The sequence below is a fragment of the Coffea arabica genome, chromosome 3c, assembly GCF_036785885.1.
Source record: "Coffea arabica cultivar ET-39 chromosome 3c, Coffea Arabica ET-39 HiFi, whole genome shotgun sequence".
NCBI lineage: Eukaryota > Viridiplantae > Streptophyta > Magnoliopsida > Gentianales > Rubiaceae > Coffea > Coffea arabica.
In genome coordinates this window covers 21,271,878-21,290,253 of record NC_092314.1, presented here as the reverse complement: position 1 = coordinate 21,290,253, position 18,376 = coordinate 21,271,878, and the positions used below count along the sequence as shown (strand labels likewise).

Below are 18,376 nucleotides of genomic sequence, written 5' to 3'. Positions count from 1 at the left end.
GTATGTGCCAAAAGTCCCCGCGTCGGCCCCTGCTAAGGAAAACAAAAGGAAAGGGGTAAGCTATATGCTTAGTAAGTAAACAGAGGAAAAAGCATAAATTTCACGTAACAACAGTTACACAGTAAGAGTAAAGCAAAAGCAGAAAAGTAACATCACATAATAAGGATACAGGTGGCTCCAAAGCCAGATCGTTTGCCATGCGTGACCTCCTGCCGACACTCCGTCGACCACAAATAATGGTCCGTAGAACTTCACCTGTACTCCCACCGTACACCTTATCACCCTCTCTGGCCAGACACCTCACAAACTTGCTCGAGCGAACGAAATTGAGCTTGGTTCACAAGCTCGGGTCACAAACTTGGTCCACATAATCGGCAAACCGGATTCACAAACTTGGTGACCTCAAACCAGGTTGGACTGACTTCGACCAAACCCTAACCGACTCGAATAGTCCATATAGGTCATGAGATCGGGCCCCAAACTCACAAACTTCACAAAATTTACTCAAAAGTCACCCCGAGCCACAAGCTCAAGGGGTTTAGTTCCAAAATGATTCATATACATATGCCATGTAAAAATATGTGCGTAAATTAGGGTTTAGGTCGAGTGCGATAAAGTACACCCTCGCCTATGTACCCTTTTCATACATATCGAAACACATAAGCAACTAACACATAAGAGCGGCCTGAATACTTACCCAACGAACAAAAGAACAAAAGTTCGAAATTTGTGCCGCGAGGAGTAGCTAGTAGGCCCCACCAGCTCCACCTAACTCACCACCATCTGAAATAGAAGATTACGTCACATAATATCATAAACGGCTACTAATATGCCTAAAACAAGCAAAACGGCAAAATCGCCACATACGAGTGCGGAAACGGCATACGGAAACGGGAATGGGAACCTAATCGCTTTGCCATCAAAACTGTTTTGAGCCTAATTGAAGCTACGAGTGTCGGATCAAGGTACATGAGGTATCGTTGCGAAGCTAAAAGGAAGGGTTACAGTTTTCATGAAGACACCTCAATCCGGATCTAAACGGAAATAGGTCGAAAGTACAGAAAACCGTTCCAGGAATTTGCACTCTAGAGTAACGAACCGGGTATATTTGCTGGACCATAACTCCCAGCTCACAAATCCAAATCAGGAAATTATAAAGGCATTGGAAAGCTGAGACATAAGGCTAAAACTTTGATGTTTTGGTCAAGACCTGAATCCACTCAGAACAGAATGAAAATTGAGTGCCAAAGTACCCGTCAGAACTGTCCAGATCAAAGGCAGTTCTGACGATAAATCTTGTTTTGGTCATAACGGAAGCTACGGAACTCGGATTTTGACGCATTTTATACCGTTTCAAAACTGAAACCAAGATCTACATTTCTTATGAATGAGTCAACACCCAGTTCGTGCGTTATCAAAACGGACAAAACAGGGCAGAAGCTAAAACCAGAAATGCGACAGAATTCGCAGTTTAGAATAGATGTGACTATTTTGGCCATAACTCAGGCTACATAGATCCGCTTGACTGGAAATTTTGTAGGTATATTAAGGACTTAAGAGGCTACAATGTTGAAGAAGGCCACTCAGTCCAGTTTAAAGTGTAACTAGGTCAAAAATGCAATATACCACACCAGAATCACAAAAATAGGTTCACAAACTGCATTCTGGTTCAAACATCATAAGTCAGGCTACCTAAGTCCAAACCAAGTGATTCCAAAGCCATCCAAAAGCTAAGATACATGGCTAAAATTCATCAGAAGACCTCAATAACCAATTCTGAAGTATTCCCAACCAAAATAATCCAAGTACAGACGCAACTATCAAATTCGGGTAGAAACAGGGCAGCAGGGGTAATTTAGTCTTTTCATAAGCTACGTTGCTCTGATTGACCTGAAATTTTGTAGGCATCTCTAAACTATCATTCCCTACAACTTTCATGTTTTAACCTAAGGCTAATTCGGCCTCTAACCATGATAAAAAGTGCCGGGCAGAAATGGGATAATCGAAACCCTAATTCCGAAATTTTCCGTTCAATGCGGAAATTTTCCGCAATTAACCACCACTCACATCCTCTAGCTTCATTTTAGATCATTTCCCATCATCATACAAAGCCACAACATATGAATCATATGAAAACAGAAAAATCCCAAATAAATAGAAAAATTCACCAATCTTAACTAAAATCAAGAAATAATCCACCAAATCACACTTATAACAACCACAAGTCATTAATTAAACATCATTAGATAGAAGAGAGGGGTTCCATAGTCACTCACCTTATCAACACAAGAAAAGAGACCACTTAGCACCTTAAGCTTCCAAACAACTTCACTAGTCACCTCACAACTACTAAGAGAAGGATTTTTATGGAGAGTTTTCGAATTTAATCGGTTGAAATCGAAGATTGAGCAAGATTGAAGGTAAGAAAGTGAAGAGGTTTTTCTTCTTTCTCCTTGGAGAGTGGCCGGCTATAAGGAGCTAAAAATGAAGATGATTTTGGTAATTTTTTTGGTTTATTTGGTCAATTAGTAAAAAGGTGAATAGTAGTCAAAATTGTAAGGTTTAATCATATGGTGACACTTGTCACCCTATTTAATACATACATATCCTTTTGTCTCTCTCCACTCTCATCCATATAACAACCTTTAATTATCTCATAACACCCGGTAAATTAAACCCAGTATCCAAAACTTAACCTAATTTGCCGAATTTTACCGAACTTTCCGCGCTAGTGGGTCCCACGTCCGATATACGTTCTTAATTTCTCAAAAACTAACTGATACTAGAAAAATCATCTAAAACCTATATTTACTCATAAAAAAATTATCTGGGGAATTTTCTAATAAAGAAAATGTAGAAAAGGCGGGCGATAAATAAAACTCCACTTAAGCTTTCTAATAAATTGTAACACTAGAGGTTTGCTAATCTAGAGTTTGCTAACCATTTCAACTTGCTAAACCTTTGTAAACTAAAACGAATCCTAAACTTACATATGCCAAAACACACACTAGAACACCGAATATAAATTATAGCTCGAACCTACGAATAATAATACATAAACTAGGGTTTTCAATCTTAACCGAGATTAGGGTTTCCTCCTTAGCCCTAAAACCCTAATTTCACCACACCGAATAATGAATAACCCTAATATCAACTTACGAACTGACTGGGGCCTCACAGGAACGACCTATTCGACTATTAGACCGAAATATGAAAGATTTGAGAAATAAGCAAATTTCATTGGTTAATGTTCTATGAAAACACCATGAGGTAAAGGAAACAACTTGGGAATAAAAGGAGGATATGCAAGAGAAATACCCTGAACTATTTACGAGTAAAAGTATGAATTTCGACGTTGAAATTCTTTTAAGGGGAGAGAGTGTGAATACTAGAAAATTCATTTATATTTTCATATAGGGAAAATGGCCAATTTCGTCCCTATACTTTTTTATAGTGTCAATTTAGTCCCAATATAATTTTTTTGGCCAATTTGATACCTATACTTATTTTGAGTTACCAATTGAGGAACGCCGCGGCGGCGCCACCATGTAAATTCGATTAACATATTAATTGAGCAACAAAGCAGGGGTATTTCGGTCACTTCATTGCTTCTTCATTTTTCACGTTTTCTTCTTCATCTTGCTTATTGCCATCCACAGAAGCCATAGCCGGAGTAGCAGATCCGTCTCACTCCAACTCGAGGACAGATGCCAGTGACGTACGCGAGACCAGGCTTTTAGTTTTGGGAATATTGGGGCTTTGCTAAAGAGGAGGAGGAGGGTGAGGAGGGGATGGGGATGGGGATTGGGGATCCGAGTATGATAATATTGAAAGGCTAGACAAGTCATCCAACAACTGCTGGCGCCACTGACGATTACCATCTAGACCAAGTAGTTCAGCATCTAAATCAATATCTCTAGCATTTATGGCAGCTTTCAACCTGCTGCCAGGCAACTGCAGGTTTGGAGGTGCAAGGGTGGGCTGGTTTGGCCACATAGATCCACCAATAGGGGAAGAGGCTCCAGAAGGAGTCATCGGCGGTGTTGAGGGTGGAGGCATCATGATAGAAGGAGAACTAAGGGCGAGTGGGCTGATTGATGCAATATCAAACGTCGAAGCACTGGAAGAGAATGATCTAGGGGAAGGCACTGCTGAACCAGTGGAAGCATACAGGGGCCGTAACTCTTCAGGTTTGTGGGCAAAGAAACATACCCTTCTTGTACAATTAGTCTCGTCCTTGCACAGACGAGTACGATATTGGGCAGGGTGAAGCCAGCACTCAAAAATTCCATGTGCATATTCACATGCGTCTCCCCTCTGGCATGTACCCTTGTGAAAATCAGGGCAAGGAACATAGCTGTAATGATACTTTCTTGGATCACGCCGCCTAGCATTTTCATCAGGGTGAACAAAGGGACATTCAGTCCAGTCATGCGAGTAGGCCCTCGAGCAAGGCTTGATCTTAAATGTATACATCCTAAACTCATCCGTCCCGTATATACCATTCTTTATGTCAGGAAGGGAGGGCAGTAGCCTGACAATCTCAAGTGAAGCAGCAAAACCACCCGCAACAGTGCAATGGAGGGCAGTAGCACCATCAGAACCACAAGTTTTGTTGACATCAATCCCACCTTTTTCCAGGATGTAATTGACAACCCTTTTGCTGCCAAACATAGAAGCGATCATGAGAGGTGTCCTCTCCTCAAGCCCCATCTCCTTTGAACCAATTCTTCGACCATACCACACAGCCAACTCATCAATACCATGTCCCTCCCTTTCTACAGCAACCATAAAGGCAGAAAGATCATCAGATGCTGAGAACTCGAGCAACTCTGAAGAACTAGAGACAAAATCCCCCATGGCCAAATCAACAGCACAATCTTTCCTCTTGGAACCATTGCACATGTTTATATTCAACTATGTCCTCTCTCTACAAAATAGTCAGAGAGCAAAATTGGCCACATAATTTAAAATGGTGGGTGAGGAGGGGGGATGGGGATCGGGGATCCGAGTCTGATAATATTGAAAATTGGGCAGCAAGTCGTACTCTCCGTTCTGCGTCAACGTGAAGAAGCTGCTGGGTCAAAGATCAACTACCCAACATAATTTAAATTCTTCCAAAAAAATAAAAGAAAAGGGGATGTTGCTTTTTACAAAGAATTTGGGGATTATGATGTTTTGGAGGCCGAAGGTTTGGCTTTACTTTTTGGTTTGCAGTTGTGTTCACAACGGGGCATTCGCCCATCGTTGGTAGAAGTGGATTCTAAAACCTTGGTGCATTTGATTATCTCTGGGGTCATTGCGAAGTGGCCTTTATGTAATTGCTTGAGGAAGATTAGAAGACTTTTGGACGGGTTCTCGGCCACCATTGCGCATGTGTTCCATGAGGCTAACTCGGTGGCAGATAGGCTAGCAGATATTGGAGCTATAGGTGTACGGGAATACGACCACTTTCATTAGTTGCCGGCAATCATCCGGTCCTCGGTTTTGCTTGACTCACGTAGTGTGCCTGGGATTCGTTGGGTAAGAGAGGAGGGTTAAGATAGGGTTCTTGTACGCATAGTCTTTGCATTGGGGAGGTGACTCCCTTTTTCTGTTTTAATTTTGTTTTATCAATAAAAGTTGGGGCTGGCATCCCCCCCGGGTACGGGTTTTGCCAAAAAAAAAATATATCTGTGACGACCCCACCTCTCCCAAGGACGAACCCAAGGGTATCGGCGGGCCGCCTGCCTAGCTCGCACCAGGACTCGAAACACAAAACTAATAAAACGATATTAATCAAAAGAGAACTGTTTATAATATAAACAACCACCAAAAGTTCTATTTACATCTTCAAAAGCATCAAGTCAAACCTCTCTAATATACTATAACAACAACCAGTAGAAGGTAGACCCTAAGGAGGGTCCTTATACAAACCACCAAAACAAAAACAAACATCCTAACTGTCCAACTATTACAAACGAGACCTAACTATACTAACGGCAGAGTCCCAAAGTTCCCCGCGTCGTCCCCTGCTAAGGAAAACAAAGGAAACGGGGTAAGCTAGAAGCTTAGTAAGTAAACAGGGGTAAAAACGTAAATTTCACGTAACCACATTTACACAGTAGGAGTAAAGAAAAAGCAGAAAAATAACATCACATGATAAGGATACATATGGCTCCAAAGCCAAGTCATTTGCCATTTTTGATCTCCTGTCGACACTCCGTCGACCATAAATAAGGTCCGTAGAACTTCACTTGTACACCCATCGGACACCTTATCACCCTCACTGGCCAGTCACCTCACAAACTTGCCCGGGCGAACGAAATCACAAACTTGAGCTTGAGTCACAAGCTCGGGTCACAAACTTGGTTCACAACTCGGTGAACCGGATTCACAAACTTGGTGACCTCAATTCAAGTTGGACTGACTTCGACCAAGCCCTAACCCGCTCGAATAGTCCATCGAGGTGTTGAGATCAGCCCCAAACTCACAAATTGCACAAAATTATTCAAAAGTTACCCTGAGCCACAAGCTCAAGGGTTTTAGTTCCAAAATTGCTTATATACACAAGCCATGTACAGATATGTGCGCAAATTAGGGTCTAGGTCGAGTGCGATAAAGTACACCCTCGCCTAGGTACCCTCTTCATACAAATCGAAACACATAAGCAACGAACACACAAGAGCGGCCTGAATACTTACTCAAAATACCAAAAGTAGTACTAAAGCAAAATCGCTTCGCGCGTGTTCGCTAGTAGTGGGCCCCACCGGCTCCGCCTAGCTCACCACTGTCTGAAATAGAAGATTTTATCACATTATATCACAAACAGCTACTAACAGATCCAAAACAAGCAAAACGGCAAAAATCGGCACACGCGCTCGCGCGGAACGGCAAACGGAAACGGCCAAATCGGCCATCTCAAACCGTTTTGATCAAAAGTTAGGCTAGGAATATCGGATCAAGGTGAACGAGACACCGTTTCGAAGCTATGAGGAAGGGCTACAATTCTCATGAAGACACCCTAAACTAGATCCGAATCAACACAAGTCGAAATCATGGAAAACGGTACCAGAAGTTTGCATTTTGAATGACAGACGGGGTCTGTTTACTGGACCATAACTTCTAGCTCACAAGTCCAAATCAGGAAATTCCAAAGGCATTAGAAATCTGAGACATAAGGCTAAAACTTTGATGTTTTGGCCAAGACCTGAATCCACTCAGAACAGAACGAAAATTGAGTGCCAAAGTACCCGTCAGAACTGTCCAGATACAAGGCAGTTCTGACGATCAATCTTGTTTTGATCATAACGGAAGCTACGGAACTTGGATTTTGACGCACTTTATACCGTTTCGAAGCTGAGACCAAGATCTACATTTCTTATGAAGGAGTTGACACCCAGATCATACTGGATCAAAACGGAAAACCCACGGTCAGAAGCTGAAATTCAAAACGTACACAAACTAATGGCTAAAACAGGCCTGAGTGTTCTGTCTATAACTCAGAATACACTATTCCGTTTGACATGAAATTTTACAGACATATATAGAACTTAAGGGGATACATTTCATCAGAAGACCTTAACATCCAATTCCAAAGATATTCCAGCCAAAACAACCAATTTCAGACTCTGTTCTTACATTCGGATGAATCCAGAACAGCAATAGTAATTTTGACTTTTCTCATTCTACACTACTCCGATTGACCTGAAATTTTACAGTCACCTCTAACACATCAATACCTACAACTTTTATGTTTTAAGCTAAGGCCAATTCTGCCTCTATCCATGAGATACAAAACCGGACAGAAATGAGGGATATGAAACCCTAGTCTTCCAAATTTTCTTCCAAACCAAGAATTGCTTGCAATTATCAATCATTTACACCTACTAGAGTTATTAAACATCATTTCCAATCATCATAGATAGCCACACCATCATGATCATATTAAACCAGAAAAATCACCAATAAATTGAAAACTTCATCAATTCATCCAAAAGCAAGAAATAACCACAAAATTCATCACTTTATCTATCACTAGGCATCAATTAAGCTTCATTAGATGAAGGAGAAGGTTCATTCAGTACTCACCTAGTAAAACAAGAGAGAGAGAGTTGCTTGACACCTTAGCTTCTCCAAACACTTCACCAAACTACTAAATAACACCTAATGAAGAGATTTTATGGAGTAGAAACAAGTTTATGTGATTGTTTTGGAAGATTTGAGCTAGATAGAAGCTAGAAATTGGAAGAGTTTTCTTTCTTCTTTGCTCAAGATGGCCGACCAAGAGGGAGGAGGAAAGAGTGAATTTTTGGTAAGTTTTTGAGATATTTTAACTAAATGGTAAAAAGTCAAAAAGGTGAATAGTTGTCCAACAAGTCCAACCAATGAGATAGTGACACTTGTCACTCCATTTAAAGCATCTCTATCCTTTTTCTCTCTCACATCAATCACATCACAACCTCTACTTATCTCTTAACACCCGATAAATTTCACCCAGTGTCCGGAACTTAACCTAATTGGCCGAATTTTTCCGAACTTTTCGTACTGGCGGGTCCCACGTCTGTTATATATCTTTAATTTCTCAAAAACTAACCGATACTAGAAAAATCATCTAAAACCTATATTTACTCATAAGAATTATCTGGGGAAAGTTCTAATAAAGAAAAATGTAGAAAAGGCGGGCGATAAAGAAAAACCCCACTTAAACTTTCTAATAAAATAAACTAGGGTTTTCAACCTTAACCGAGGTTAGGGTTTTTCTCCTTAGCCTTAAAACCCGAATTCCATCCCACCGTTTTACGAATAACCCTCATATCAGCTTACAAACGGACTGGGGCCTCACAATATCAGGTATGAGGTCCTCTAAAGAATAAAAAAAGTGATAAAAATCACTTTATGTGAAGTCCCCAAAACATATTACTCCAGAGCAAGTCCTTTTGGGCCTCAATCGTATTGAAATAGTTGGGAAAAGAAGAGAGAGAGAGTGGGAGCTCTACTGGTTTGCAGAGGAGAAATTTCTAATTGATGATAGCTAGTAACAGAACAGCAGAGGAAACTGAAATCCAGTAGAGCTTCTTCAGCAAAGCCCCAATATTCCCAAAACTGAAAGCCTGGTCTCGCGTACGTCACTGGCATCTGTCCTCGAGTTGGAGTGAGACGGATCTGCTACTCCGGCTATGGCTTCTGTGGATGGCGATAAGCAAGATGAAGAAGAAAAAGTGAAAAATGAAGAAGCAGTGAAGTGACCGAAATACCCTTGCTTAGTTGCTCAATTAGTAGGTTAATCGAATTTACATGGTGGCGCCGCCGCGGCGTTCCTCAATTGGTAACGCAAAATAAGTATAGGTATCAAATTGGCCAAAAAAATTATATTGGGACTAAATTGACACTATAAAAAAGTATAGGGATGAAATTGGCCATTTTCCCTTTCTTATAATTCTCTTTTATTTTGAATAAGTTAATTTATAATTTCTTTAATACTAATTTACTTCCCTTAATAGTTGTAATAAATAATAGAGTCAAGAGTTTTACTTTTACTTTTATAGTTTGGTGCATGCTAAGTTTTATGGTGCATTGGGATAGTATGATCAATCGGTGAGGTGTGTGCATTACATTTAGTTGATAAAAGAGGGTTTTAAGTAAGAGAAAATATGTTATTAAAAGTGCTAAGAGTAAATTAGTGAATCATAAATAAAAAATACAAGAGAGACAAAGAAATAGGCTTGAATCGACTTGCGCTGCTTGTTACCGGTTAAAGACACCACTTGATCAAGACTTTCTTTCCCTAATCTTCTTATTTATCTTTTATTTTTCCATCCCTATTTTTCTTTAGCATGCTAGCCAAAATTTTTGACAAAAAAAGAGAGGAAAAGAAGAAAAAAGAAGAAGGAAATAGTTGGATGATAAGTGTTGGCCATTAAGTGAACTTTGACCAAAGACTTCTCTAGTTTTTATCTTGTAAATTTTCCTTGAAATCTCTTCATTCTTCCTTGTGACGACCCTACCTCCCCCTAAAGCGAACCAGAGGGTTTGACGGACCGCCTGTCCAACTCTCGTCGAGACTCACTACAATTCTTAAATAAAAAAAAAGATCTATTCCAATAACTACATCTAAATATGCCAAAATAATAACACGACTATAATATTTCATTGCACAAGTACATCCAAGGATACAAATCTCAAGTCAACTACATCGAGTTCCAAATCTTAAAATTTCTCAAAAATCAGTTACAAAATACCAAATTATACAAAAGACTAGCCATCAGTAGTATCTTCCAATCACTTTCTTCACATCACTCTCCTGTTAAGGAATAACAAATGGAATGGGATGAGTTAACGCTCAGTGAGGCCAAGAAAAGCAGGCGAACAAATAAGTACAACTAGCATTACAGTTTATACAAGAAACCACTATGATATTCATATAACTCACAAAGAAAAACAAAACACAATCAATAAGGATACGGGAACTCTCAGGAGCTAATTCCCACTTACTTTACCAAGGCTCGATCCAATACCTCCACATGATAACACTTCATCAATTGGGTAGGTATTAATTTCGTGAAAACTCCACTTACTTCCCCCATCCATCATTTCACCCTCTCAGACCCGTAACCAAACATGCATGGTGTGGGCGATACTACTCAAGTATGCCAAGCAAGATCTTAAAAGATCAAACTATAATGTTTCCCATGGTTCACCAAGCTTCTCGACTAAACTCTTACCAGCTCGAGTTACACAGTTGGCCAATGGGTTGGGGTGCTCTCCAAAAGTATAAGTGGTCAATGAGACATCGCTCCAATCGACTTACAATTGTTTATAGTTCTGAATTGACATGAGAGGTACCTCCCACCCGAATTGGTATGGTACATGCTATCACTTAGAAAACTGAGTCGATGAGACATCACTCCAATCGACTTAAAATTATTTATGGTTCTGAGTCGACATGAGAGGTACCTTCCACCCGAATTGGTGTGGTACATGCTATCGCTTAGAGAATCGATTATAGCACTGAAACTGTATGAGAGGCACCTCCCATCTGAACAAGGTGTGCTACATGCATTCGTTTAGAAATCACAAGTTAAATATATTCATATATAATTACCAAACATATGCATTTATATAACAAGTATCACATAATTAAAAGAGAGAAAGGACGAGGGTGATAAAGTACACCCTCGCCGCGACAAGTTTACGTATCATATATAACACTTGTACAATTAACATTTCAATCACATAAGCTTTAACATGCACTTGACACTCACCACTAGCTAAGGGCAAAATAAGAGTAAAACAAGAAGTCAAACGAGCTCTTCGAAGTTCTCGTGACCACCTGAGACATATACAATTATAGTTACCTAGGTGCTCGACAAAGATTAAAAGAAAGACATTTTCTCACTCAAGGTCACAAGTTCGAGCTAAATTAAAGAAGCTTTTCTAGCTAAATCGTTAAAATAATGCATAAGAAAGCTCGAAGGTGATTTTTGATTCAAGTCATGGTAAGTAATCTCATATCCAAGAGAAAGTACCATTTTCACTTTCAACACGAAAATCGAGGAAAAGGGTAAATGGTTTTCTTTTCCAAAACTTTAAGTCTCATGTCCAAACCTTAAAAAGCAAGGAGCATTCACATTATCTAAACTAATGGAGTTAAAACTTATTTAAAACTCCACTCATTTTCATAGAAAGATATCAAAGTTAAGGTTCCAAGTTCAAGTATGAAACTAGTAAAATTCACCAAGAATTACTCTAGTCAAAAAGCTCCCTTTTGGTTTCCAACTCATGAAAATTGAGGCCATAAGAACAGGGTTGAAGTCTATAATTCCAGTATGAAGAGAAGTGTTATAAACAAGGGAAATTATAGAGTCAAGAAAGATCACAAAAAGGAAATTAATCCCTTGGAAACTAAGATTTGAAATGGAGCTTAAATTTCAAATAGATCTCATATTAAATCGTGAAACTACACTTAAAACAGTCTAACAATTGCAAAGGATGGTGGAAAGTTCTTAAAAGAGCAATTTGGTTGAAAACAGAAAATTTCTAGTTTAGAGTGACACTAATTTGAAAAATCATATCTCGAGTTCCTTAAGTCCAAAATTGAAAACTTTATACCATTAGAAAGTAGACTCAAAGAACTAAAACTTTCTAGAAGACACTTTTCTCAGACACCAATTCAAAATCATTCAAATTTTAGCTCAAAATCACGATTCTAAACAGGACAGAGCAAAACAGGCTTGTAAATTCAGTAAAATTTGGAAACTTGGCAAAATTTGTAGAAATGGAATCAGCCTTTGAAATATGTAACACAATAAGAGTTCCAAATAGAATTTCAAACACAACAAGCGAAACTAAATTAAAGGTTTTGAGCATCAAGATATAACAGTTCAAAATCGGCTAAATCTTGCATACTGATCAGTGAATTTCCAGATTTGAAGAGCAATATTTGGGGCATTGTTTGGATATCGAAATGGTATTGAAATTACACCAAATTTGGTACACTTAAACTTCCATATATGGACTACCTCTCTATCAAATCATAGGCAAAAACTCATGTGGGAAGCCAGTTAACAAAATGACTAAAATTCATGAAATTTTCAAAGCAAATCTGCCAACCCACTCTTTCTTTCTTTCCATTGGTTTTTGTCCAATGAAATCAATTCCAATTCACTCCATTTTTGAAACCAAGGTTCCAAAAACATTTAATAAGAATTTTATGGTTAAATGACACTAAAATATTTGAAATATAACCTCCCAAAACAGGTTTGACCATTTGGCCAACAAGGAAGGAAAAACTTCTAGTTTCCCAACTTTGTCGCGTTTTCGAAATCAAGTCATATCTAACTCTATACAAAACTCAAATTGAGAATGGTTGTGGCATTGGAAACTAAGTTCAAAATGCTACAATCTATTAGAAGACATCATTTTGAAAATCTTTCCACAAGTTGGACAAAATTAAGCCACAAGATGCAGCTTCCAGTTTCATTCGTATAAACAGTCAAAACAGAACAGTCAACTTTGCCGACACTGTGGCTCACTCAAAATGAACCAGCAGGAGATTTTTATACTATTGGAAAGTTACGAATGTCTAGTTTTGAATGCCACAAATGGCACTCAATTTTGACTTTTGTACAGAGAGTTATATTTGAACAAAGAACACTGTCCGAGAACCTCTACTATACATTTTTCCATATTTGAAATTTGCCAAAACTTAAGTTTTGTGCAACCAAATGAAACGATTTTTGAAAGGCATTTTGTACACACAATATACAACATATATCCATCAATTTCACAGTCAACCAAGTATCAAAATTTTGAAATAAAAGCTGAACAACATAGACAGAATTTTCGGCCAGCATGCATGCATCTTCCTCTAGCTTTCTTTTTGAACTTTTCAACACAAACTACACCATATCTCATCAAAACAAGTAACAAACAAACAATTAAACACACCATAATCCTCAAGGCAGCTACCTATAAGGCCTCCTCAAGTCCACTACTTAATGTCAAGGTTCTTGTGAACCCATCAACAACCCAACAACTAAATTAACTTAGACTAGCTTACAACTAAGCTTTGAAAGGAAAGTTGAAGGTTTTCTTGGGTTGTTACCTTGCTGCCAAAAGAGTAAATACTAGGTTTTGAGTTTCTAAATCACCAAATTCCTTCCTTGATTAAGTCCTCCTCCAAGCTTGCAAAAAGACCCAAGACAAGAAGCAATTTTTGGAGAGCTTTCTTGCGGCAATAATGGAAGACAAAAGTTGAAAATTTTTTGAGGGGAGATGCGAAGGGGGATGGCCTGCCAAGTGTAGAGGAGAAGGAAGAGTGTTTGTGTGGTAGTTGGGTAACTTGATTGAGTGACAAGAGAAATGACATAAAGGTGGTCTTGGCCCCAAAAATCAACGATTGATTAGTGAGCCATTAGTGCTCCAAATTGAGTTTAACTTAACTCACTCACATCTAATCCCTCAATTAATTTTTCTTAGTCTACTATTGGTCATTCTTAATTCTCTAAGATTATTGCACTTTCGGACCGAATTTACTTCAAAAAATGTACGTTGACTATTTCTCGCTAAACGAACCGTAGAAAAATTAAATTTGCGAACGAAATATTTTAAAAATATAAATGACACATTTTTGCGTACAATTGGATTTGAAATGAATGAAATAAATTATTTAGAGTAAATGGGTAAATAAATAATTAAATGAGCCAGTAAAATGAAATAAAAGTAAGTAAAATAAAAATTCGGGTTCTCACATCTTTCCTCCCTTAAAAGAATTTTGTTCTCAAAATTCATATCTTGATCTAGGAACAACTCTGAATATTTCTTCTGGATCTCCTCTTCTACTTCCTAAGTTGCTTTCCCCATTTTATGATTTCTCCATAAGACCTTTACTAGGGGTTTGCTTGCGTCGTAACTCTTTCACCTTTCGATCAGAAATCTTTACCGGCATTTCTTTATATAACAATTTTTATCAAATCCTACTTCTCTCATTCAAAACTCACACTTATTGACCTTAACAAAAGTTAGTGCTCTCTCAGAATTTTTTTTAAACTACCTTAGGTGCCGTTCATGATCATATCGCATGTCTAAAGGTGTGGAATAATAATTATATATATCAGCTGTAAAATCAATTAAAGCAAAGTAGATTTTTCATATATTATAAAAGATCATAATAGTTACATCGAGTTAGGATAACTTCATTAAATCTTTTCAAAAGGAAAAGGGAAACAACAAGATCATAGCAAAACATGCTAAGTCGCAATATACAAAACAACAAAAGGATGTCATCCCCTATACACAATTACAACCTGTAAAAGTGCCAGTCTAACTTAGGGTAAAACTACAATCCCTATTTGTCGATTGGGATCATATCCATCCCTACTCGTAGAGTTTCCAATACTTGGATCCCTCTTACTATCATTAGCATTAATCACTCCTTTTGGCACTCAACTGATTTGCGGTGGATCTAGCAGGTTGTTGAGAATTTTCTCGTTCCTGATAAGCTCTAGGGCAATTTGAAAACTTATGCTCGGTACTACCGCACCTCGGACATTTTTCTTGCTTTCTCTAGCACTCGACTTCAGTGTGGTTAATCTTGCCACAGTATCCATAAGTTACGTGACGAGTCACGGCTTGAGCAGTTTGAGAATTCCCTTTTTGTTGAACTTGCCTACTCTAATTTCCTTTTGGCGGGGCTTCCCTTGATGGAGTTTCTCCCGATTTTTTTAGGCATCTTCATTCCTCCAGCCCCTTTTTCCATTTTAAGTGGTTGGGAAGTCCTCTCAGACTGCTCAGGGGTATCGCTTGGCTTACCCCTTTTTCTAGCATGAAAAACCTTAGATTGAGACTTAGCATTCTCTACCCTCTGTGCCTTATCCAAGGCATCCGTAAAAGCGGTAATCTGGGCAGCTGCTAGGAATTTTTGGATTTCTACATTTAACCCCTAAATAAACCTCTTTATCATTTTTCGTTCCGTGACCAAAAGCTCAAGGGCAAATTTGAAAAGTTTAGTGAATCGCTCCTCATACTCGGCCACACTTAGTAACTCTTGTTTCAACTTCATAAAGTCATCCTTCCTCCTCTCTTGTATTATAGGCGAAAGAAATTTGACATTAAACTCCCTCTCAAAATTGGCCTAAGTCTAAGGGATTTGTTCTCTTTCCCACTTCGCCCTTATAACATTTCACCACGAGCGTGTGCCGCTCCCTCAAACTGAAAAATGGTAAAATTCATTTGCCTTTCCTCGACATAATCTAAAACAGCAAAAATCTCCACCATCCTTTCAAACAAATTTTTTGCTATCTCGGGATCAGACCCTCCATAAAACCTAGGTGGTGCGAACTTCAAGAATCGCTCTAGGACTCTATCCTCACCCCTCTCTTAGTTCCTAGGTTGGTTGACTGGTTCAGGTCCTTGGCGCTCAGCTAAGCGCTCGAGAACATTGATCATGCGGTTAATGGCTGTAGCCACTTGGTCACCCTCTTTGTTTCTAGGATTTTGGTTTGGTCCAGTCGCGGATCCCTCACCTCTCTTGGGAGTGCAGGGTTGCCGAACCCCATGCTCACGCCCACGCCCCCGACCACGTCCCTGCCTATCCATTTAGCAAGATTTTAAGCGCATAATAAAAGAGAAAAAATATAAGTGCATGAATTGAAAAATATGTACACATTGCATGAACACCTTAATTCAAAGTATAGATATTTACATAAATTAGAAGTCATGTTACATGTCAAGGTGCATACAACGAGTTAATAGTATCAAATATAGGACATAGGCAACTAAGTGCCACTAAATATAGGAGTACATGCAGGCAAAATACAAAAGATCTCACGGTGTAGACCACCCCTACTATTATAAATAGGATCAAAAGAAGGAAAACCATAAGCCTAGTTAGGGACAAAACTAGAAAAATCCACGATATCAAATCACATCATTCGAATGATTATAAATTTCAAATTTCATCCAAAAGCCTAAATTACTTTCTAAATTCTTGGCCTAAAACTTCCAATGAATACAAATTTTCTCACTAAATTCGAGATAAAAGTTCCTATACAGGCTAGGGTAATAAGTCAAACCAAAAGGAGTGCAAAAGATATCTCATTTTCAAACTCAAAGTGGGGTCCTCAAGACATTAAATCATAGATGTATAAGGATTTAATTTTATAAAAAAAAATGAAAAACACTAGCATTCAACATCACTCTAATTAAATACAAACACTTCAATACTACTCGTTAAAACATCAAGCTCCAAGGTCACATTGCACTTAATACACAATCAAATCCCACAGTTTAGCATCCTAAACTTTTAAACTTAGGACACATTACAAAGATCTGAATCCTAAGTTCTGATACCAACTGTGACGATCCCACCTCCCTCTAAGGCGAATCAAAGGGTTCAGCGGACCTCCTGCCCAACTCTCACCGGGACTCACTACAATTCTTAAATAAAAAAATAGATCGATTCCAATAACTACATCTAAATATGCCAAAATAATAACACAGCTATAATATTTCATTATACAAATACATCCAAGGATACAAATCTCAAGGCAACTACATCAAGTTCCAAATCTTAAAATTTTCCAAAAGTCAGTTACAAAATACCAAACTATACAAAAGACTATCTTTCGCTAGTATCTTCCAATCACTTCCTTCATGTCACTCTTCTGTTAAGGAATAAAAAATGGAATAGGATGAGTTAACGCACAGTGAGGCCAAGAAAAACAGGCAAACAAATAAGTACAACTAACATTCAAGTTTATACAAGAAGACCACCATGATATTCATATAACTCACAAAGGAAACCAAAACACAATCAGTAAGGATACGGGAGCTCTCAAGAGCTAATCTCCATTTGCTTTACCAAGGCTCAATCCAATACCTCCACGTGATGACACTCCGTCAACTAGATAGGTATTAATTCCGTAGAAACTCCACTTACTTCCCCCATCCATCAATTCACCCTTCGGATCCATAATCAAATACGCACGGTATGGGCGATACTACTCGAGTATGCCAAGTAAGACCTTAAAAGATCAAACTATAATGTTTCCCATGGTACACCAAACTTTTCGACCAATCCCTTGCCGGCTCGTGTTACATAGTTGGCCAATGGGTTGGAGTTCTCCCCAGAAGTATAAGTGGTTGATGAGACATTACACCAATCGATTTAGAATTATTTATAGTTTTGAGTCGACATGAAAGGTACCTCCTACCCGAATTGGTGTGGTAGACGGTATGAGAGACACCTCCCACCCGAGCAGGGTGTGGTACATGCATCCGTTTAGAGTTCACAAGTTAAACATATTCATGTACAATTACCAAACATATGCATTCATGTAATAAGTATCACATAATTAAAAGAGAGAGAAAATGAGAGCGATAAAGTACACCCTCGTCTCGGCAAGTTTACGTATCATGTATAACACTTGTACAATTAACATTTCAATCACATAAGCCTTTAACATGCACTTGACACTTATCACTAGCCAAGGGCAAAATAAGAGTGAAGCGAGAAGTCAAAAGAATTCTTTGAAATCCTCGTGACCACCTAAGACATATATAATCATAGTTATCTAAGTGCTCGACCACGGTTAAAAGAAAGACATTTTCTCACTACTCACTCTCAAGGTCACAAGTTCGAGCTAAATTAAAGAAGTTTTTCTAGCTAAATCGTTAAAATAATGCTCAAGAGAGTTCGAAGGTGGTTTTTTATTTAAGTCGTGGTAAGTAATCTCATATCCAAGAGAAAGTACTATATTCACTTTCAACACGAAAATCGAAGAAAAGAGTAAATGATTTTCATTTCTCAAAACTTTAAATCTCATGCCCAAACCTTAAAAAGTAAGGAGCATGCACATTATCCAAACTAACGGAGTTAAAACTCGTTTAAAACTCC

General features: G+C 38.5%; 1 protein-coding gene across 1 annotated transcript; it reads right to left on the bottom strand.

Annotated features, from left to right (window-relative positions):
* Positions 1–3,762: 3,762 nt before the first annotated feature.
* Positions 3,763–4,866, bottom strand: LOC113740885 (zinc finger CCCH domain-containing protein 66-like). Its single transcript, XM_027268399.2, has one exon. The coding sequence runs from the start codon at positions 4,858–4,860 to the stop codon at positions 3,763–3,765; it is 1,098 nt and encodes a 365-aa protein (XP_027124200.2). The 5' UTR covers positions 4,861–4,866.
* Between the last annotated feature and the right edge of the window lie 13,510 nt (positions 4,867–18,376).